Source organism: Alternaria conjuncta (assembly GCF_024043145.1).
Source record: "Alternaria conjuncta strain BMP 0040 chromosome Unknown scaffold_11, whole genome shotgun sequence".
NCBI classification, from domain to species: domain Eukaryota; kingdom Fungi; phylum Ascomycota; class Dothideomycetes; order Pleosporales; family Pleosporaceae; genus Alternaria; species Alternaria conjuncta.
In genome coordinates, this window is record NW_026250100.1 from 415598 (window position 1) to 435554 (window position 19957).

The 19957-nt window shown below is 53.6% G+C and overlaps 7 protein-coding genes across 7 annotated transcripts; 4 read left to right on the forward strand and 3 right to left on the reverse strand.

The window, feature by feature from the left end:
• Positions 1–1299: 1299 nt before the first annotated feature.
• On the forward strand, positions 1300–2738 carry J4E85_007677 (uncharacterized protein; the record flags this gene model as incomplete). The annotated part of the gene is made up of 3 exons (XM_051471908.1): positions 1300–1340; positions 1505–1879; positions 1934–2738. 3 exons carry the CDS (start codon positions 1300–1302, stop codon positions 2736–2738), a joined length of 1221 nt encoding a protein of 406 aa, XP_051324105.1.
• A 2240-nt stretch (positions 2739–4978) lies between these two features.
• J4E85_007678 (uncharacterized protein) lies at positions 4979–5734 on the reverse strand (the record flags this gene model as incomplete). The annotated part of the gene is made up of 3 exons (XM_051471909.1): positions 4979–5341; positions 5406–5658; positions 5727–5734. The coding sequence occupies 3 exons, from the start codon at positions 5732–5734 to the stop codon at positions 4979–4981; spliced, it is 624 nt and encodes a 207-aa protein (XP_051324106.1).
• A 403-nt stretch (positions 5735–6137) lies between these two features.
• J4E85_007679 (uncharacterized protein) lies at positions 6138–7952 on the reverse strand (the record flags this gene model as incomplete). Its single annotated transcript, XM_051471910.1, has 3 exons — positions 6138–6908; positions 6959–7745; positions 7813–7952. The coding sequence occupies 3 exons, from the start codon at positions 7950–7952 to the stop codon at positions 6138–6140; spliced, it is 1698 nt and encodes a 565-aa protein (XP_051324107.1).
• Positions 7953–8442: 490 nt separating this feature from the next.
• Positions 8443–9062, forward strand: CPD1 (2',3'-cyclic nucleotide 3'-phosphodiesterase; the record flags this gene model as incomplete). Its single annotated transcript, XM_051471911.1, has 2 exons — positions 8443–8843; positions 8894–9062. The coding sequence occupies 2 exons, from the start codon at positions 8443–8445 to the stop codon at positions 9060–9062; spliced, it is 570 nt and encodes a 189-aa protein (XP_051324108.1).
• A 451-nt stretch (positions 9063–9513) lies between these two features.
• J4E85_007681 (uncharacterized protein) lies at positions 9514–10763 on the reverse strand (the record flags this gene model as incomplete). Its single annotated transcript, XM_051471912.1, has 3 exons — positions 9514–9719; positions 9772–10324; positions 10374–10763. The coding sequence occupies 3 exons, from the start codon at positions 10761–10763 to the stop codon at positions 9514–9516; spliced, it is 1149 nt and encodes a 382-aa protein (XP_051324109.1).
• Positions 10764–12262: 1499 nt separating this feature from the next.
• Positions 12263–13772, forward strand: J4E85_007682 (uncharacterized protein; the record flags this gene model as incomplete). The annotated part of the gene is made up of 3 exons (XM_051471913.1): positions 12263–12689; positions 12745–13140; positions 13189–13772. 3 exons carry the CDS (start codon positions 12263–12265, stop codon positions 13770–13772), a joined length of 1407 nt encoding a protein of 468 aa, XP_051324110.1.
• A 2025-nt stretch (positions 13773–15797) lies between these two features.
• J4E85_007683 (uncharacterized protein) lies at positions 15798–17902 on the forward strand (the record flags this gene model as incomplete). Its single annotated transcript, XM_051471914.1, has 5 exons — positions 15798–16084; positions 16142–16170; positions 16314–16536; positions 16686–17657; positions 17722–17902. 5 exons carry the CDS (start codon positions 15798–15800, stop codon positions 17900–17902), a joined length of 1692 nt encoding a protein of 563 aa, XP_051324111.1.
• Positions 17903–19957: the final 2055 nt, after the last annotated feature.

Genomic DNA, 19957 nt, shown 5'->3' on the forward strand with positions numbered 1-19957 from the left:
GGACTGGCCTTATGCTGAATACCGCATTGGGTTGGATTCGAATCATTCGCACGCCTTGTGCACGATGAGCACGTCTGCAGCGTGCATCCTCGCATCAGCATGCATGAGCAGAGTTCCCGCACTTGCAGCTCGGACGGACCGCGAATGGAAGTGCTTAGAAATTGGCGAGGCAAACCCCTGACGGCTGTTGGCTATCGGTGGCTGCCCAGCAGGCGGTACATGAAGATCGCTCTTAGGCCCGCCGCCAGGCACGTTTGATCCTGCGTGGGAGTGCGAGGCCTTTCTGCAGAAGGTCCAAGACGCGCCGTCGAGCTGTCGACCAGATTCTTCGATCGGCTCCACAGTCCGGTAAAGGTGGTGGCCACGTACAGTAGCCTCGCGTGTCGTGGACCCTCTAGAACCAGACTTCTGAGCTGTCCGTTGAGAATTGCGGAGAGCTGGAATTGGTGAGGCTGAAACACCGGGCACTCAAGCTGCCTGGCAAATCGGGCGCCTTCGCCCAGGTTCGGTCAAGCTGACATGGACAAGACGTGTTGCAGCCGGACAGAGCGAGAACGACTCGATTGCCTCTCAACAGCTGTAGACGAGCGCAAGCGCATAATCGGCGCAGTCGACGACTTGTTTGATCTGCGCGTGGGTGGACCTCGATGCAATTTGGCGTGGAGAATACTCCGATGTCTTAAGGAAAGGGTTCCCAGTCGACCACAGCCCGGCGAGTGTGCTGGCGGCGTGCCACTGCTCCGACCATGGTTCGTCGAAGGCCACGGATAAGCCGCAAATTTCCATGTTTACAGGAATTTTCGCATAGGGGTACAGAAACCGAGCAGATGGAAGCCGTCGCGACTGATCTGCACTAGATGGACGAAGCTGTGAACAGAGTTTTTGTGGTCGCGCTAGTCCAACCTCATAAACCTTCCTCGCTGCTAGCAGTCTTGCGTGCAGCGCGCAGCGATCTAAACCACGGTGCGAGATTGCTCGGATAGTAGATCTGCAAGACAATCACTAAATCTCCTGTATTCTGGTGACGTTCCCCACCGGATGCGACGATATCTGACTTCAGCCACAACGCGACTGGCGAAAGTTTCCACCGCGACCCATCATTGCCTTGCACGCCACACCATCGTCGCGTCGCTCAACAGCACCTACCGCCTGACCTTCCCTGCACCTGTTCACGCGTACGGCTATTCCGCTACCGTGCGAAAGTGACTTCCCTTCGTGCCGTCGCGCGAGATCCGATCATCTCTAGGCTAGGTGTTGGCGATCTGATATCACGTTACCCGTCTCCACTATTCGGGCGATATGACAGACGCAGTGTTGCTCAACGAACTATGCAGTATCTGGTATGTCTGACTAGTTACCCCTCCGTAGCACTTGTTACATCCCAAAGTTCGATGTTCGCTAGCAATCGTCCTAAGAGTTGTGCCGTGTTCCTGTGACACTAGCTAGCGCAACGAAGCCGCGTCGGCATGCATGACAGAGAAAGCTGACGTTTAATTAGCCATAGCAATAAATCCAAGTACAAATGTCCTGGGTGTGGCGCACGCACATGCTCGCTGCCATGCTACAAGCGTCATCAACAGAACGCACAATGCTCAGGGAAGCGCGACCCAACAAAGTTCATCAAGAAGTCTGATCTGGTGACCCCCAAGGGCATTGATCACGACTATAATTTTCTTTCTAGCATAGAGCGGAACCTCGAAAAAGCTGAGAGGGTCGCTGGAACCACCGCTGAGAGCACTCCTCAAGATGGTCTGTCCAACAGGGAGCGAATGGGTGTTCAGTATGGCAAGCTTGAGAATGCTGCTGGCGTCAAGATCATGCGGGCGCCCAAAGGCATGAGCAGACAAAAAGAGAATAAGTCGCACATGTCTGCTACAAAGTAAGCCCCCCACTATCAACGCGTACACGTAACACTGCTGATCTTTGTGTCCAGAAAGGCTACACGGAACATAGTATGGACAGTCGAATGGTTTGACGAGACCAAGAGACGCGTGCTCATCGAGACATCCTCTACACAATCGATCCAAGATGCACAACCTTTCGTACAACAAGGCAGTGGTGCTAAAAGCAAGAAGAGAAAGCTGAACAACGAGGCTCCTGCCAGCCAAAGTTCTCAATCAGACCCTCCACACCTACCTCAAAATGACGTTGCGCCTACTGCACCGGACCAAGACCAGCCAATCGAGCAGCATGAAGTCAATTCTGAGCTTCAGGTCAACAATGCGGGGCCAGAGGGAGTCACCCCCGGACGAGGAACCCCTGCTGCAGAAGAAAAACAACAACCCACCAAAAGACAAGCAGACTTGGCCGAGACGCGTCCTGGAGATACTCGCACTGATGGGCAGTCCATGGGCAGCGGGCAACATAGGGTTTTTCTGCTAAAGCCCCGCACAAGCACGAACCGCCACGTCCTCATCCCTCTAGACCCTTCGCAATCGCTGGGTGAAAGCCTGCACGGCCGTACTATACTCGAATTCCCGACTATTCACGTTTTCCCTGCTGGTATGGAGAAGCTGCCCGAAGACTACATGTTGGAGGAAGAATACGCGAAGCTAGAGGGAGAGCAACAGAGAGAGTTTGATGAGATGATGCAGGAGCTCGATCCGGAGATCTTGAAACGGTTGAAAGAAGGTGAGGGGCGCATGCCAGGGGACAGTAGCGGGGGAGGAGGTGACGAGGAAGTTGATAGTAAGAGGATACTAGACGTGCTCAAGCAGGATCTCGGCGGACGGTTGTAGAATGAGGGCCGAGAAGCGCAGCTTACTCCGCCGTTGCTACTGAAAAGGAATTCAGGCATTGCATCACATACAAAGGCGCCCTATAGACAGGCATCGGAGGATTTCCTTTTGGTGCCGAAGCGCTGACGGCGCCTTTGCTACCATGCCATCACAGTCACATTCAACGTCTCCCTTTTCGAGCACTACTATCGACCCATTTCCCTTGATCCAATACTCTTTCCAGCCACTAGAGACCAGGGTCTTGTACCCCCTCCTACCCAATCGGAACGGTACCCTGTCTAGACATCCGCTACCCTGTCCATATGCTTGCTTTCCCTGAAGTCGTCATGCCTTGGACCCCAGTCGTGTTTGCTTTTACCACGCGCCCATGCGGGCAATGCGGGCAGACGCCATACGCCACCCGTCACGGCCGTTGACAGTGCACCAGCGTTTCACGTCGCATTGACAGCCTTGCTTTTCTTTTGCTGCTTTCGACTGTCTGCTTGGTCGGCTGTCATGCCCTCGAATACTAATCACGTGTACGCCCAGACCGCTTTCAATCACCGCGCTAGTACCCTCACAGCGGCAACCCGTCGCCCCACTCCCTAGGCATCGTAGTCGTCGCAACCTCACCTGGGCGCTATCAACGTCAACGTCACGATAACCAAGATGAGATGCCAACTCCGGGTGCATCCCCAAGCTGATTACCGATACCGACCCCGATAACGCGCTCATCACCAGGTTCCCCAGTCCAAACTGACACAGACGCCGCCCTCGCCCCAATCACCCCATCTCGAAAACATTATCGAACATCCGCAAGGTCCCGTACCTCCGCGGGTAGCTCGAATCACGAATAAAGTTCAACCACATTCGCCAAACCATTCCCATCCGACGTGTCAACTCCGCGAAAATATGGGGAAAACAGGGACCCCCCAAGCCAAGAACGTCCACCTCGTCATCCCACGCAAAAAACCTTAGAAAGGGAATTAGGCAGACTAGGATCGAGGATCATGCCTCGCTAAAGAACGAGGCGCAACACGGCATCTTATTTTTCACAGATCTTAGCGCGATTTCACATATAGCGTTTTGATGTGGGGTCGCTCTTTGTTGCTTGCAGGGCCGCGGCGGCGCTCCGCTGCAACTTCATGACTGAGGTCGCAGGTCGGGTTTGTGTACCGGTGCCACTGGGTCCAATGAGGCCGGCGGAGATGAGGGTACGTAGGATTTTTTGAGTTTTCCAGGACTCGGTGTTGGATGCGGGATGCCGACATCTCGCCCCGTGTGAGGAGAGTCAGTTTTCTATGGCGTTATTTGCCTCGTGGGGCGAGGACGTACGATACCCCCGAGATTTGCTGTCGCTTCGATGGCTGCGATAGCCGTTTGTAGACGGATGGATGGTGGGGCTAAAAGGTAAGAAAGAAGGATTGGGGTTGTGCGTCGGAGATTGATGCTCCCTTCCACGCTTCGTTGCGCAATCGTCTGTGTTGCTAATTTGGGAATTACTGATCATGTAGCCCATGGTGATGGTGCCTCTTGGTGTACACTAGAAGTCGATTTCTCACAACCTTAGGTATCGCTCAACGCTCCTCAACACAACTGTCTTCAGTCTCAGATTCCAATACCATCTGAAGCACGCTATCCAGCCCCAGAGCCAGCCCCTCGGGTGTCAGCCGCAGATACAGGGATCAAACGGTTTTTGTCATGATGGTATGCATGGAATATGTGAGCATCATGGTTCATGTATGCTGCAACTGTGCCGTATCAAGAATTGGAAATCCCTTTGTATGATCCCTGGTCTGGCCCCAAAGATTGGGTATCTAGACCGATGCTGTAATTAGAGAGAACGGGATATTTGGTATACATCCCGGTCTCTGGCAAGAATTTGAGATGTGAGTATACATAATAGACTCAGAGTAATATGGGGTTGTGATGTGCGCGGGTACAGCGGGTCATGAAACACAGCTTCTCATGCTATCGACCTGGGGAGAGAGAAACCGTTGTCCAATGTTTCTTAACGAGTAGATCCTAAGCTGTGCATTGAGTGTCAGCCATGCGAGTCTCCCGTTCTGTGTTGTATCTGGAGGGGCGTTGTTCAGTAGACGTCCTGTGAAACTCAATGGACGCTCATGCGTCGACAGTACTCCGGAGCAGAGTCCGTCAGGTGATGTTCAATTCGTTATCCAGCTCTGCAGTCAGCCCGCGACGGAATTTCGGTCCTCGCCATCCGCTTCAGAGGCTCATGACCACTAAATGTGAAACTCCTACTTCTGCAACTCCAACAGTCCCTTACTCTGCAAGTACTCCACAATCTCCCTCACGCTATCCTCCACACTCTTCTGGTCACTCCTGATGTGGATCTCGGCGTTCTCAGGCGCCTCGTACGGCGCGCTGATGCCTGTGAACTCTGGGATCTTGCCTTCCCTTGCCTTCTTGTACAGGCCCTTGGGGTCGCGCGCCTCGGCGACTTCGAGAGGCAGGTCGACGAAGACCTCGACGAAAGCGAGTGGGGAGTCTTCGCCGGTGGTGACGGCGTGGAGGTCGCGCGCTTGCTTGCGGTCGGCTTTGTAGGGGGAGATGAAGGAGGTGATGGCGATTGTGGAGGAGTCGGCGAAGAGCTTTGCTACCTGGAAGAGAAACAATGTTAGCTGCTGTACTTCTTCGAGTGATAGATCGCGCATATCCACGTACCTCAGCAATTCGGCGAATGTTCTCATTTCGGTCCTTCTCTGTGAATCCAAGGTCCTTGTTCAACCCGAACCGCACATTGTCGCCATCGAGACGGTATGCCGCGAATCCCAGGTGCAGCAGATGCTGCTCAAGCGCCGTCGCAATTGTCGACTTGCCAGATGCGGAAAGACCGGTGAACCAGATGGTGAAGCCCTTTTGCTTGCGGAACTTGTTGCGCTCGTCGCGCGAGAGAGACGGGTGCCATGTAATGTTGCTGTCCAAGAATTAGTTTGTGTGTTCAGAGTTGCGCGCAGTTGGCGGGGTAGTCATGGTGGGGCTCACGTTGCCATTTTGTATGTCGAGACTTGAGATTTTAGTTTTGATGGAGGGTATGAAGAGGTTGAATAAGGGAAGTGGAAGTTTGCTGCAGAGTTAAGATGTTTTTAAAGTGTCAATTGACGGGTGGATGGCTGATTGGTATCCTCAACACGATATTTGGGTCCTCAGCAAACATCGAATTCTTTTAGCGTAGATGACGTGCGAAGCTTGACCGACGCTGCAGGTGGAGCGGGTAAGGCTGAGAGTGGGTAAGATGCCTCATGTAGGAAACAGCAGTTCCTGCCAAAGTATAGCGCGCGAGACATGCTCCGATTGTGCCCGTGGCGCGTACATCGATTTCAAAGTGCTTCCAGAATAAATCTTGCATACAGTAGCCGGCTACACGGCAAAATTTGAGATCCAACTACATTCCCATCAAAATCCATTTCCTCCAAAGCTCGCAGCCCTCGCTCTATGCCTCCTCTCCCTCTCTCTATTCTCATCCCCAAAACCATGTCCAGTCTGCACCTCCCCTCTACTCCCACTCTTCTTCAAGCCCCCAGTACCTGCAGGTAGAACAGGATCAAAAGGCTTCCTCCTCCTAACAAGCTGGTATCCCCTATCCAATTCAACTTCAATCGCACACCTAATTTTGAGTGCCGTAACTGCCGGCCAGACACTGCGTTCTCCCTTCAGTATCCAGTAGTCGATCGCCTCTTTGGTAGGGTTCTCGAGCAGCTTGAAGAAGTCGCTGGGTGTGAGTTCAGGTACAAGCGTGAGACTTGGGCCTGGGATGTTTTCGTCTAGGAGGAAACGACGGATGGAAGGGGGGAGTAGACCCAGTTCATCCATTTGTTGTAATCTGTGCTGTATCTCTAGGACTACGAGACGCAGTATAGGCATGCTGAGGCGCCAACGTCCGTCTTGTTTGGGATTCGGATGGTGTGAGTCTGAGCGTAGGAAAGGTGCGAGGTATGGTCGGGCTTGCGAGACGATGAAGTGGTTTACGTTGAAGAGTTCGCCGATGCGATGGAGCGGGGATTCGCGGTCTCGGTACGAAGCGTGTGTGTAAGGACGGAAGGTGGTTTTCGAAGCTGGAGACCAAGGCACGATGTTGCCTTCCTCGTCTTTGCACATCATTGTTACGGAATGGTATAGGGTCGAGGAGGCCGTGGCGTTGGAGGCAAGTGCTGCAGACCAGATGAGCTGGGAATGTTAGCAGCTGCTTCGGGTTGGAGAAGGAGCGGACTACGTACAACGTTGGGAGCAGTAAGGTAGTTCAGAAGGTTCGGTATGCCTCCACCACTAGTAGTTGTGACGGTGATATTCAGCACCCTCTTTGTTCTGGTGTATGCTTCTTCGAACGTCAGATCACCCACGTTCGCCCTCAGGACATCTTCCAGGACACCGACATCCAAGAAATGCCCTTCTTTCCACCATCTTTTAGCACGACGTATGAGCGTGCCTATCCATGCAGTTCCACCGACGCCTTTCCTATAAGGACGATTGGTGAATGCTGTCAAGTCGATAGTGTTGCCTGTGAGGAACTCCAATAGCTCATCTTCGGTATGCACGCCCACCAGTGCGGCTATCAGAGCACCTGTGGCAGTCCCGGCTATGATTCTTGGTAGCAACCCACGCAGATGGAGCGCTTTCACAACACCGAGATGGCACATGCCAAAGACCTGTCCGCCCTGCAGCACCAAGACAGATCTGCCAAACGCCTGCCTTGTGTCATGGAGAACATCCAGCTTCGCCTGGTTTGTTAAGCCATTATCCGAATTTCTCGATGTAGGGTATTGGGTGAGGTTCTCGATGGCGTACGCGACTTGGGTGACATAGTCTTCGATCAGCAGCTTTGTGCCTGCGTATGCGCGATTGTATAGATTCGACGCGGTTATGTTGCCGAGGTTGCGGACGAGACCGCTGCGAAGGAGGTTTATGAGGCCGAGGATATCGTTATCTTCTTGAGCTTCGTAGATGGCGGAGAGGCGCTGATGGATGAGGCGATGGTCGTAGTCCTTGCTTATGGCAGTCTGTCGCCTGTGGATCTGTTAGCAGCTGTCCATTGGGATGGGCCTATTCAGGATAGGACGAAAGGACTGCTTACCACATGTCGTAGTCGAGCACCTCGTCCAGCTTATACGCAGCAGCCTCCCACTCCTCGAACAGGCGCGCATCGCTCACAGCTTCGAGCAGCAGATCCCGCTGGCTCTTCTGCACCCACCACGCGTATAGTTTCTTCAACATATCAGCATTACATCCGAAGACACATCAATTGACCCAGAACGGTCTTTGAAACAGCAGAGGGAAGCTGACGCACTCGTTGCCAAAAGAAAGCCACGTCAAAGAAGCACAGCAGGAGGCTCCAAAACGCGCCCGACACGACGCTGAGGGCTTCGTTCATGGCGTTGAGCTATTTGGGATAGTGATCGGCTGACAGCGCCGCGGTGGCAGAAGTCGCATGTTCATTCGTCGCGTCGGCGGAGAGGTGGTGCTATCGAGCAAGTGGGAACGCTTGTCGGACCTGATGCGCGCTTTCACATGCAAGTCAGCTGAAGACGTCAGGGTGCCCAGGTGTGGCTGAAGCTACCCGCGACACTAGCCACGTGGCGTTAGAGGCATCGGGGCAATTCATCGGGGCAATACCAATGCGGGGTTCTTAATGAGGACCTCGGGAGGGCACGAAAGCTTGACTTGACATTGCATCTTCTCTGCACTTCTCTAAAACGTTTTCAATATGCCCGGCTCATCTCTTTGGCTGCTTCCGCCAGCGAACCATACTTTGAGCACAGTCCTACCCTGTCTCATCGACAAAACATCGAAGCAGTTCGGCTCGCCTCACCGCTTCATTCCCCATATCACTCTGAGTTCAGAGATAACAGCATCCAAGCATGAGCCAGATCCTCAGGCCTGGCTCGACTCACTCGATCTGCCGCCTATCAAGGATGTGATTGTAAAGTTCGAACGTCTGGGCAGCGAAGACGTCTTCTTTCGGAAACTGTACATCAAGTGCGAGAAGCTTGATGGGATCAAGCAACTAGCAAAGCAGTCCCGGAAGCAAGTCGATGGGTTTGAAGAGGAAAGCAAGGCGAAAGCTTGGGCCGAGGACGAGTACAATCCACATCTGAGCTTGATGTAGTAAGTACAGCTGCTGGCATCTACGTATGCACCAGGATTAATTATTGTAGTCACGACATTCCTCAAATCGACGACACAGGTCTGGCATCAGTGGATTTGCTTGGTGTTAATCTTGACGGGACAGGAGACCTCGGAGGTTGGACTGGCGGCAGGGTGGTGATAGTACCTACCGACAAGTCGATTGATCAGTGGCAACCAATAGGTGAAAGGGTGTTCTGATGTAGTGACATACAAGTCACAACATCATAGCCAGTGGAATGTGTTTTGCACATGCCTCACGAGTAGATTGGGTCGAAGAAAGGAAGGCCATCCATGTATCTAAGTGTGTCTGGTGTCACCACCACAATCAACACTCCAGTAAGAATTCATTCCCATTGAAGATTCAGGTATCATGAATAAGTGAGACGTGTGTGGAGGGTGTAGTGATTAATTCATTACTAGGCTAATTATACAATGTCATAGGAAATAGTCCTTGGTATCTCGCATGCAGTCGTGATGATCGCGCGTGGTGCAGAGTGCAGCAGAATGCATCTATTTCATGAAGCCGGCCTTGCCGTCACCATCGGCATCAACCTCTGTGGGAAATGGTCAGATGAAAGGTCGAAGAGAGAGGAGTACTGGCAAAACTTACTGGGGTTGAGCTTGTCCATGAGAGAAGGCTTCTTGTGACCTATTTAGTGTTGGTTTGATGTTCTTCAAGGAGTTTCTTCGCTTCCTCTTCGGAGGCTTGGGAGTGGGGAACGGCTCTGGACTTGTCTTCGGTCAGGGCCTTAGGCAAGCTACCATCCTCGTTGGGACGATGCTCCATATTGCCCTGATCGGTACCGCCGACAACATGTCCACTGGGGTCTTTCGTACCTGTAGCGCCCTCGTTGTCTGCGAAACGTTAGCATGAGGTCGTGGAATTGTGTTAGAGTGCTAGACTTACGGCTGCGAGCGGGGTCGTGGAGGTCGTGACTGTCGACCTTGCCGTCGTGGTTGCGGTCAGCACCGTGGCCGACAACACCTCCCTGGGTAGAGGAGCCGGTCAGGTTGCCCTGGCCAGCCATGCCGCGGTCAGTGTGGGCGGTGTTGGAGTGGCTACCAGTCAGGTCCTTGGCGGAGACCTTGCCGTCGTTGTTGCGGTCGAGGGGATTGCTGGTACCGGAGTGGTGGTTGGGGGCAGCGTTGTAGTCACCGTGGCTGGCGTGCTCGTGGCTGTGGGTGCCACCAGTTTTGTGGGTAAGACCAGCGGCGGATCCAATGCCACCGGCGCCGCCGATGTTCTTGGGAACGCCCTCGAACTCGTCGTAGCGCTCCTCACGGCCAGTAAGAGCTCCGCCCTTGGCCTTGAACTGCTCCATGGTCATGGCTGGGAGAGCAGTAGTCTCATGGTGGGTAGCCTTGTTATGGTGAACCTCATGGATGGGGACGGTGGTGTGGACGACGTTGGGCTGGATGGTCTCCTTCTGAACAACGGGCTGGATGGTCTCGTGGATGTGCTAGATGACGTCAGTCTTGGTGGGGGTTGTTGTTTGTTTGGAAACTTACGTGGTGGACGTGCTCTCCGCCGACGGTGGGGGCAACGCTCTGGCTGTGGGTGGTGTCCTCGACGCGGCGCTCGTCAGCGAAGCGAGCCTGGTCGTCGACTAGAGCCCTCTTAGTGGCATCGGCATCGCGGTGGTCGAACTCGCGGTGCTGAACAGCTCCGAGCTTAGCAGAGTGCTGCTCTGGCAGAACCTCGCGGTCCTGGACGGGCTGGACAGTGCGGTGGTAGTGGTCCTGGTGGACCTCCTTGTCAATGGCGGTGTTGACCTCCTCGTGTACGTGAGGCTTGATGACCTCGTGCTGGACAGCGGGAGCAACTGCCTCGTGGACAGTGGTGTCATGGTGACCGGAGCGGCCCATGAAGTCGGTGATAGCTGCCTTCGCCTTGTCCATTTTGATAGTTGTGTGGTTGTTGTTGGTGATTGGGGTGGTTTGGTGGTAGTGGATTGGTTATTGGTGAGTGTGGAAGAGTTGTTGTGTGTGGTGTGATGATGATGCTCCCAAGGCGCTGCAGTGCCTTCTTATACAATGAGGGCGCTAGTGGGACAGATGCACGACGACGTAATGGGGGGTTCAGTTCCAGGTAAAGTCGGCAATCGCAGGCCGAATTCCTTGTTCCCAAGGGTAAGAGCCATCATCATGGGGCAGCAACAGTGGGTTGAGGCTATACGGGCCTCGATCGATGCCCCCAGCAGCCTCGATTGGTTGGCCCACAGGGCGCCACAGCGACGTGATATGCGTCAGGGCCCTTAGTTCACTGGTGCTAGACTACATGGATAGCGCTTAAGACGGCGTTGGTACGCTTGACAATGGAGATGGCCACTATGATGCACCCAGTGGTGTCGTTCCACGCCTACCGCAGCCTAGCCGCTATGATGTAGTCATGCTGCGTGTCCAAACAGGAATTGGGCTTCACGAAGGATTCAAAGTGTCGCAACACTCTCTGGATGAGGTGCTCAAAGGGTACAAGTGCTATGACAATTCGGGGAGGAAGAGCCCGGCATCTCCAGTTGGTGTCAAAGAGATCGGCGCTAGGGTCGTGCTCCTGCCATTCGGTGACAGCAGGCCCGTGCTGCTTCCCGGTGGAACTTCACAACACCTCGTAGGAAATCTCAAAAGTTGATTTCTTCATTGCAAATTCCATTGACCCCTCTCACAGCCCGCCTGCATCTGCGTGTGTCTCGGGTATACCGAAGGCCTGGCTGCATCTAGGTGCAGGCTAACACGATCGCCCGTCGTTTGGTACGCTAAGCTGATCATCAGTGGAGCCGCCCGCGACCAGACTCCCCCTCCCTGTCGTCATGCCGCCTGGATCTCCGCTGTGACATACCAAAGTGGCAATGGATGCTGTTTGCTTTTGTGTGATTTCGTACCACTGGTACCCCGACTCATTAGCCAGACACCGCCAAACTCAAGTACCGCTGGCTACGTCATGCTGAGTCGCCACGCATGCCGTTGCCGTGGGCCAAATGCGACAAGCTGTGCGGGCAGCTCGAGCAGTCTCAATCGAGATGAGAAAGCTTCACGTAGGGACAAGTCTGGACCGCTCCGGGCAGGCCGCCAACATGCGGGAACACGACTGCGGCCTGTGCTACTCAAGCCACCAGCTCCATCCGTCGTGACACGGCATCACTGAAGCTATACTTTTTCGCAAACCGTTGCGACAGAATGTCTGGAAGCTCCAAATATACACCCTAGCTAGCTGACATGCACACTCTCCAGACTTCGGCTTGCTCCTGCCGGAAGGTTTCAATGGACAACTGTGCGCAAGTGCTGTGAGGTCATCCACCCTAACAATGAGTACCGTGCCTCGTGAAAACAGACAATAGATCGGCATCTCACATAGCTCCCACATCCACTTGTCCATTTCTGCTCACAAACCCATCGACACGATGGAAAAGATCGAAGAGAAGCTCAAGTCCGTTCTCCACCGGAGGAAGAAGTCGACGCCCACTCAGTCCCCTCGAGCGTCGTACGAGCATCCTGATCAGACTAGCCCGCGCACTGAGCAGCACCCAGCATCACCTCTTAGCAGTCGGCAGCAAAAGCCCACGGCCCCCAATGATGTCTCTCACCCGGAGACTCGAGGTCAACCACGCGACTCTGCCTATCACGATGGCCGAGCGAGCCATGCAGTAGCAACTCCTAGCACGGGCTCCAATGGATCCAATGGCTCTATGGCGAACGATTACAGATCGTACCTTCCTGCGCTTGTTTCCGAAGAGCATTCAAATGTCGAGCCCAGCGTTCCAGATAGGCATCTGCGCTATAGGCCATCGACAGATGGCGAGCGATCAAAGGCTCTTCCGGCCCTACCCAGTATGTTTGAGAGCGCAATTACAATATTGGCGACTCAGTGCTAACATAACATCAGACACATTACACCATCCCCATGGCGAAGTCAGACGATCAATCGACGTAGACGGTCCAGGCCGCACCATACGCGCAGTGCCAACCGAAGCTCCCGCCGACAAGTATGCAGTGGGTAGTCACGATATCAACAACGGCGGCTTGGATGATGACGTTCGATCGCGCGAGCAGCGCTCTTCCTCCGACAAACATGGATTGAGCAAGAGTGGCCAGCCTGTACCAGGACTTACCAACAATGATGCGCTGGCCGTGAAACCTCTCCCGGGTCTCGCGATCACGAAGGACTATCAGGGCACGGATGGCGCGCATGATTGGAAAGAGAAACAGCAAGCGATGCTTGCGGGTGTTGTGAACCTCAATAACACTGTAGACACGGATCGAGACACTACAGTCGCCCCTGGTAAGCTTTGATCCTCCCAAAGTCACGACATGACTAACAAATTGACAGCCGTTACACACGAGATCATCAAACCACACGAACACGAGGTTATCCAGCAGCAGATCCATCGCGAGATCCACAACTACACATACTATCATCGACTGCAGCCCGTTCTCCAGACCGAGGTTCTTCCACCCCGTCATTTCATTCCCAACCCTGATGGCGAGGGCTTGATCGAAATATCCGCAGACGAATTGCCGAACCGCACTGGCAAGAACAGATGGTGGGATATCGTTCAGAAGGAGCCGAACCTTCCGGCAACTCCATTCGAATGGCGCACAGAACCGCAGATCATCGAGGGGAAGCCATATATGACTGAGGACGGCTTTGAACGCAGGGAGACAACCATCATTTACCCACCAACCCTAGACGATATGTCGCGCTACCGTGGCCTGGTCCAGCCAGTGCACTTCGATCACAAAACTGGGGAGCGTTGGTTGGGCGAAGTCACGACCGTAGAGAAGCTGAACCGGGAACTGGGCCGTCAAGGGGATGAGGATTTCATGACGATGAAGGATGTCACTGCGGACCTGCCAAAGATTGCGTCCAGTCCCTCTGTCAAGCGTAAGCCTCTTGGCCAGGATTCTCTCTAGCGACTGTATTGCTATCGACCATCACACATGCAAAAGTTCAGCGAAGGCGCTATTGGGGAGGGTTGGTTTTATCAGACACTGTACCTTTAACGTGTATACTTAGTGTCCAATGACTACATTATGAGTAATTCAAAATCGATGACCTAACGTCAACGTAGGCTCCAGGGTGTTTGGTGACCCCGGGATAAACCACACCTGGGCATGCTCTCAGATTGACCAATGACAGCGCGACAGCCTCATGATCCCAGGTCGGCACCTGCAGCTGTTAAGAGAGCCGCCGCCCTTGTTGCTGCTGTAAATTCTCGTCTAAGCTCTCTTTCCTATTTTCGAAGCGTCTGCTCACATCATACTGGAATGTTGTCGTAACGGTACCCGGCATCGCAATGTCGCGCCTTCCTCGCATGAGAAAAGCGGCTGGTCGCCCGACGATCCATAGGCCGAGAACGCGGAATATCGACACAGAAGGAAGGCGACGGCAGATTCGATGTGCCAGATTGCTTGTTCGGTATACGTAGCTCCAAGCTTTATGAATCCTTGGACGCAACATCTCGAACATGCAGGATGGCAGAGGTATCCTTGGCCTATCTGGACGTCTCTGGTATGCGCGCCGTGTACTTCCAGGCAGACAACGTCTGGCATCTGCTGACCGCATGAAGAACTATCCTGGCTATCGAGATATCGGTTTGCGAAGTGAGCAGGTGGAAGCCATCGTCTTGTATCGTTCAGAGAGGCGAAGCATGAGCAAGGAACATCGCCAAGTGTCAGCGACAGTTGGTAACGCGTCTCTCTGCATTCACCGGTAAGCCGAGGCTTATCTGACGAAGGTGTATCGCTTATTGCTTGGATGCAGAAAGAGGCTGGCTCAAGCGACGCAGGACTGATAGCTTGACAGCCATCACGCCTTCTCGTGGCGTTGTAGCATCACATGGTAATAACAGTCGAGCGATGCATCTTCGTCCCCGCGGGGAGAGAAAGCGACACACGATTTTACGTATCTACCGAGTCAGAGTCTCGACTCACGGCAAGCAGCTTCTAGTTCCTTTCGGCGCAGCGGGCGGCTGTCAGTTTGAGGACTACAAGGTGGCTGGGTCCGAGCTAGTGGCTGTCTCCGAGGTATGAACAAGCCTCTTGCAGGCAACGGAGACAGCGCAAAGCCTCGAAGCAAGCCTGGAGCCAACCCGCCAGCCCAGGAATGCCAAGATAGCTTCAGCCGTTCAGAAAATGACGCGGACTCGGTCATTGGAGTAAAAGCGCAGGCCAAGATATACTCAAGAGATGGAGGGGTTTTCGTTCCACAAACTGGGTGGAAGGATTCGGAGAGGCCGACAGGGAAGACGATAGGTATGGTTCGATAACAGCTGTTGCGCAAGCTGGACACGCGAAAGAGGCCTCAAATGCACGACAGAAGAAGTAACGTTCTTGAGGGTACCGTATGTTGTGACACCGCTGCACGATGTACTCAGGGCCCCGCTTGGGGGCTCAAAGACAGCTGGTCTAGCGATGCCGGGTATCTCAATCCCTGCACCCACAAACGACGTTATCGGGATTTTACCCAACACGCGGCGTACGAGACAAGGGTTCACCGACCCTCGATATCCTTCTGGGTGAGCAGCCGTTTGGCCAGTGAAGGACCGAGGACGTGAAATACGCCTACTGCAGCCCCGCCATGGCAAACGCCAAAATGGCCCATCAGTAATTCGCCCTCCACTAGGTAACGTTAGGCCCGAATTTTGGAGAAGCGGGATATTGTGAATGCCCAGTCTGCCTAGCGCGATCTACAGAGTTCACCACGAGGAAGCTCATGCAGGGTTCCCACTCGCGCTCGCTAGGGCAGCTGAGAGGGTTATTTAACAGGTTACTCCCCGACTTTTCTGCTATCTTGCACGACGACCCTCAGCCTTGCCTGCTATCTATAAGACAACTCAACCGGCTATTGGTACATGGCTTTCGTAGTACAGTACTTTGCCCTGCTTCTCAAATCCATACACTGAAGCCCAGCCTTGAGGTTTTCGACATTCGAATACAATGGCCTCTTACGGCCAAGACTTTGGTGCTGGCGGACCCTACGAGGTAAAGAACACAGGCTATGTTGCTACCGATGAGGAAAAGAATCATTACGATGTCGGCCCCCGTCATCCCAGTATTGTCGGATCTGTGAAGGCAGTCACCGATCAGACGCACCGAACGCTCAAGAGCAGACACATCCAGCTTATCGGTATTGGAGGAACTATTGGTACTGCCTTATACGTGCAGATTGGCCGAGGTTTGATGAACGGAGGACCTGGAAGTTTGTTCATTGCGTTCTCGTTATGGTATGCAGAATTTCCCTCGCCATCAACGGCGATGAGCTAACGCTAACATTTTGAAAGGTGTACTGTCATTCTGGCTGTGACGCTCAGTGAGACTCTCCATCCCTTACTTTCCAAAGCGACAACTTCTTCCCATTGCGACAATGCCCATGCGCTTTATCCAATACCCCAAAGCACCTTTCTCCATCGCTCGCGCTAAAAGTGCCGAGCACCAGCTAATGCAATTAACCAGGTATCGCTGAGATGGTCACATTCCTCCCTATATCCTCGCCGTTTATCCGATTTGCCGGAAGATTTGTGGATGATGCTTTCGGTTTCGCGGCTGGCTGGAACTTTTTCGTGTTCGAAGCTGCTCTTGTGCCCTTTGAGATTGTGGCTTGCAATGTCATCATCGGCTTTTGGAGTGATGTCGTGCCCACAGGCGCCATCATCGCGATCGTTCTCGTGCTCTATGCGTACGTTAATACCCCACATCCTGGTGCTGGCAACTCATGCGTTTGGTACTTTGGCGTCTGCGTTGAAGCAACCATGCAGCTGTGTGCTCAACCTTCGCCTTGGATTCTCTATAGGGATATATCCAGATCAAGTGCTAACCTCAACGCAGCGTAATCAACATGATGGCCGTGAAATGGTACGGCGAAACCGAGTTCTGGGCCGCCATCGGCAAAGTCCTCCTCATCATTGGCCTGCTCATCTTCACCTTCATCTCCATGTTGGGCGGCAACCCGGAAAAAGATCGCTACGGTTTCCGCTACTGGAAGAATCCCGGTAGTTTCACAGAACTCTACGAACCCGGCCAGCTCGGTCGCTTCCTGGGCTTCCTACAGTGCCTCATCCAGGCTTCCTTTACGATTGCCGGACCAGATTACGTTTCCATGGCAGCAGGAGAGACAGAGAATCCGCGCAAAGTCATGCCTCGTGCCTACAACGCCGTTTTCTACCGTCTGACCACATTCTTCGTGCTCGGCTCGCTGGCTGTCGGTATCAACGTGCCCTACAACGATCCAGAGCTGATCGCCGCTTTCCGAGATGGCAAGCCAGGTGCAGCAGCTTCACCCTACGTCATCGCCATGAACCGACTCCGTATCGAAGGTCTACCTCACGTTGTCAACGCTGGTGTCCTGGCCTCCGCTTTCTCCGCCGGAAACTCCTACGTCTACTGCGCGTCCCGTTCGCTCTTCGGTCTCGCTCTGGAAGGAAAAGCGCCCAAGTTCCTCACCAAGTGCACGAAGCAAGGTGTACCTTTCTACTGCGTCTTCTTCGTCCTCTTGATCGCCTTGCTGTCTTTCCTCCAGCTCAGCGAGAACTCCGCTGTCGTGCTGAACTGGTTCGTTAGCTTGGTGACGGCATCGCAGTTGATCAACTTCAGCGTCATGTGCTTCACCTTTTTGAAGTTTCACAAGGCGTGCCAGGCACAGGGTCTCGATCGAGACACGCTGCCATACAAGGGCATGGCCCAGCCCTACGCCGCATGGTACGGCCTGGTATGCACCTTCATCATGACGTTTGTCGGTGGCTACACTGTGTTCCTGAATGGCAAGTGGGCTGTCGCTGATTTCCTGTTCTCATACTTGATGTAAGTCTCCACTCCATCACCCCCTTCTGTTCTTACCATGATACACTACTGACATGAAATACAGGGTCTTTGCCTTCCCCGTTCTCTTCATCTTCTGGAAGGTTCTCAAGAGGACTAAGTGGGTTTCACCGTCTGAAGCGGATCTTGTGACTGATCTCGCGGAGATTGAGGAGTACCACCGTACTTTTGTGGAAAAGCCGGAGACTAATGCTTTCAACCGTGTCTTGGACAAGATGTTTGGATAGACTCTTGTTGCAACTGTTGTCATGGCGCCCTTTGGGGTACTTCAAGCTAGTGCTTCTTGCTTTGCTTTGGCGATTGCGTACTGCTCTTAGAAAAGGATGCGTTACGCCCATGTGGGTGGTCTATATGAGAATTTATGACAATACCACGAGAATCCATGATCTTAACGGACATGAAGGTGTCTAAAGAAACCATTTCCTTAAATTTTAGCTCAATGCCATCCATTCTCAATAACCTACAACAATTCATGACCAGGGTATCATCATAAACTCCCCCGATAAACTCCTAAAAAAGACCACCTAGCCAAAACTTTATGAATCGCAGTGAGCGCCAACAGTTCAAAACAAGAATGTCGGTACGTCATCTAAATCCGCAGCTTTCCGTTTCCGCTCCTTCTCGTTCTTCTCCCTTTCAACCTTGCGCTTGGCAATGCGCTCCGAAGTCTCCTTACTGACACCGCTGTTACCACCACTGCCGCCCTGATCTCTGGCCGATGCAGTTTCGTCGAACGAAGCACTTGATCGTCCCTTAGCACCACCCCGATCGCCCACAGAATCGAAGGATTGGGAATACTTGCTGACACTTGATGCGCGCGTTGTATGCGACGTCTCAACAGGCTGCTGCGGCGAAGACCCCGACAATGTCTTACTTTTCTTCGTCGGTACCAAATCGTCAAGCATGTCAAAGGGTGTTGCGCGACTTATGCGTGAGCGAGATTTTGCTGCAGGTGTAGGTGGCGCAGGCTTAGCGAAGACGGGGTTCGGATTGGGTGCAAGAGACGAGGCAGACTTTTGCCCTTCTGCTGCGCTGCTGTTGCGGACTGGGGTGGGTGTAGTGGTGGCTCTGGAAACGGGCTTTGCTGAGGGGCGCGGTGCGTCTAGATCGTCGCTGTCGTAGTCGCTATCTTGTGTTGCGTATTTGCTAGGTGTTGGCTGAGGCCTGGATGTCGCAACGTGTCTTGAGGCCATGAACGAAGATGTAAGATTGGACCGGCTTGATAATGCGTTACGCCCTTCTTGCTCATCTTGGTCTTCCTGCGACGCAAACACGTCGCGGATCGCTTCCTTCTGCTTCAGCTCTTGGACCCTGGCCTTCTCCTTCATCTCGCCGCTAGTTGACCTCTTCGCATTTGCAACAACGGGCCTGGTAACCTCAGCAGCTTCTTTCTTCTTCTCTTCGATCATCGCCTTAAGCTTCTCGTATTCGGCGATGTGCAAGTGTCGCGAGAAGAGTTTTGCTGTCTCCAGAAACTCGTCTTCCACCATCATCCACTCGTCGTCGCGCAGATCGAACTTCGACAGACATTTGTACATTTTTTCAACGTGCGGCGCCTCAAGCTCATCAATGGGAGGTGGGGATGATGACCCTCCACGTTTCCTTCCCAATTCATCTTTGGTCCTTGTCTTAGTCCGTGGCGTTGTGGGTGCTGTTGGAAGGCCGGGAAGGTCATCGTCGGACCCATTCGATCTCGTTCTGCTCCTGCTGCTGTCTGCCAGCACAGTGCCATCGAAGAAGTCGTCATCTATGTCAGCCGTAGTGCGCGCTTTCGTAGCTTTCTGCGATGATGCTGGCTTGGCCTGGGTCCGACTTCCGCCACTCTTGCTTGCCCAAGGTAGCTGACGCGGCATGATGCCCAAGGTTTTGTAGATCAGCCTTGTGTTCGCAGGAGTTGAGAGTGTAGAGGACGGTTTGCACGCGACATAATGTCCGTAGTCTGCAAAGAAGCAGCTTAGAAGGTCATGTAGCCACAAACACGTCCGAAAGGGTCGAAAGCGCGTGCACGTAGGTGAATTGTTCGCGGTCGCCTGGGCACGTGCTATGACGCGCTAGACCCTGCCAGTTCCGTCCACGGGTCGGACCCACTTTCCTGGGATTGCGCCCTTCCGTTCCGATCTAATCTGTGACTTTGAACGTGCTCTCCGCCTTCAATTCAAAGTGCCACGTTTCGCTTCCATGAGATTCCGTGACGCTCGATGCTTGCCTAGACATCGCGTACCTAGGTACTGATGGGGTCCTTGCTGGTACAGCTGTTGGCATCGAGTTGGTCTCGCTCGACG